The sequence below is a fragment of the Myotis brandtii genome, unplaced genomic scaffold (genome assembly GCF_000412655.1).
Source record: "Myotis brandtii unplaced genomic scaffold, ASM41265v1 scaffold399, whole genome shotgun sequence".
Taxonomy (NCBI): domain Eukaryota; kingdom Metazoa; phylum Chordata; class Mammalia; order Chiroptera; family Vespertilionidae; genus Myotis; species Myotis brandtii.
Window position 1 is genome coordinate 3,594,149 of NW_005365325.1, and position 2,383 is coordinate 3,596,531.

Sequence of the window (2,383 nt, forward strand, 5' to 3'; positions counted from 1 at the left end):
TACATTTGCCTCCTTTTTCCCCCATCGACCCCTCCCCCGCCAATCCCACCCCCCAGGACATGCCCCCACCACCCCAGTGTCCATGTCCATTGGTTATGCTTATATGCATGCATACAAGTCCTTTGGTTGATCTCTTACCTCCCCATGCCCCCTCAATCTAGGGATACATTTTTAAAAGTTGCATAATATATTGCCACGGGGTTAAATGGTAATGACATTGTTTTTATACCAAAGAGAGATTTTTAGGAAAAAGTAACTGCACTTATAGGATACAAAGCCAGCAAAAATAATCTTAACTATACCATGAAAATGAAAATAAATGATCAGTAAGAAGCGAAGACACTAAGTCAATACCGTAAAACGTAAGAGGAGAGGCCCTCTTTTGAGCTTATTCATACATTTATATATAATCCTCCCAAACTTGATTATGGCTTCTGAGTCCCAGTAATGAAAAGGCACTGTAAGAGAGGAGACCACAGGCCTCGATTATGTTCAAGCACCAGCGCCATGCGGCTCTTTGCCTCATAGCTCCAGTGTTGCGACAGCATAATGTCATAGCTGGTCATTATGATGATTCTGAGGCATCAAGGAAAGGGAATAATTTGGTAAGTAAAAACATTTTAGGGAGGCACAGAAGTATATGGCTTTTTACATCACCATACCAAGAGGTTAAAGTGGAAAAACCTTGTAGTTTAAGTGACATAATTTATCATCTACCATGTTCTCCGACAGGTCCTATGCTAGAAGCTTTGAGGATTAATGAGATAATATGACTAGGACAATGATGTCGAACCTATGACACGCGTATCAGAGGTGACACGAAAACTCATTATTTTGGTTGATTTTTGTTAAATGGCATTTAAATATATAAAATAAATATCAAAAATATGTCTTTGTTTTACTATGGTTGCAAATATCAAAAAATTTCTATATGTGACAGGGCACCAGAGTTAAGTTAGGGTTTTTCAAAATGCTAACACACCGAGCTCAAAAGGTTCGCCATCACTGGACTAGGAGGTGGTTTTATTTCCTTGTTTTACAGAGGAGTAGGGACTTGGAAAGGCCAAACAGCCTGTTTAAGGAAACCTGAAATCTAGTAAGAGGAAACCACTGATTCAAACCCAGGTCCCTTTCATACTAAAATGTATGTGTGCTTTTTCTTCTATGCTTCGGTTATGTCAGATTATGACTTTTGCAAGTAACTTTTCAAATTTACCTCCTTCTGAAGCCCTAGGTTGCTCTGGGGCCTTCTGATGCTCTTGTGGATTCTAGAGATGTTCTCATAAAAGATTTTAGACAAATATGCTGATATTGACTAATTGGGGTAGAGAATGAAAACTCCATTAACCAAGTGTTATTCCTTGATTAGTTTCATTACTCATTTAAATTGCTATTTTCTTCCATTTATATTGTTTTTACTGAATATTGAGGCAAAATTAGCATTTATTTAAACTGTTTTCCATGTCATATTTTTATTAATTATAGCTTCTGCCTTCTGAATTGCCCTTGGTTGCTATTGTTTCTATCATATTTAATTCTCCTTTGTCAAATGTTGCAGATCTAAATTTCATCAAAGATTTTGTACCACTCTTTGGTCAGTAACAAATCTTGGGTGCTGTTTTAGCCACTGTCAGTTTCCACTTCGTGATATTTCTAGAGCAATATGCATTATGAGCTGGACAAAAGCCATATTTATTTACAAGTGTTACAGTTTTGTCAGCATGAAAAAAGCATCCAGATTTATTACCACCTCTCCCTTGCTACTGTCATCCCCAATCCCTAAGAGAGTGCTCCTTCCGAGGTCCCACATTTTTCCTTTCCTCATAAAACGCATTCCACAGAAGAGTGGTATGATTTTTCACAAGAGAATGAGGACCTTGTCCCTGCAGGGTTTTTATTTTACTCATCCAAATATCCAGTGTCTAGCACAGATCCTAGCACACTAGAGGGTTCAAAGAGACGCCCCGCATTCACATGGATAGATCGGCAAAGGAGGTGCTAACCAAAAAATTAAAAAAATTTTTTTCCTAAAAAGTTATCCTAAATTGACCTCACTTGTACAGTTGGATAAAGTTCGCCTCTGATCCCCTCATAAAATGTGGCCGTGTACTGAAAGAAATCTTGACTGATGCTTATAATCCTGACCTTGTAACGATATGGGGGTAATTCTGACTTTTGCCTCTTTCCCTATAAAAGTATCTGTCTTATTTAGCGGCAGCCTGTTTCCTGTAGAAAGTGAACTGCAGCACCACAGCCAGCAAGGGACAGGCCCGCAAAGTTGTCATGGGGACGCGATCTGGCCGCTCGTGGAAGCGCGTTTACCTGGCCGGGCGGCCGGGCGGAGGAAGGGCCGGCCACACAGGCCCAGGCGGAGGACTCCCCT

The 2,383-nt window shown here is 40.1% G+C and overlaps 1 protein-coding gene across 1 annotated transcript in view; it reads left to right on the forward strand.

Moving 5' to 3' along the window:
• The first annotated feature begins 488 nt into the window (after positions 1-488).
• CCDC34 (coiled-coil domain containing 34) overlaps positions 489-2,383 on the forward strand; it is a 23,695-nt gene continuing 21,800 nt past the window's right edge. Inside the window, exon 1 of the mRNA XM_014545204.1 lies at positions 489-605. Coding sequence (XP_014400690.1) covers positions 489-605 — 117 coding nt within the window. The remainder of the gene's footprint in view (positions 606-2,383) is intronic.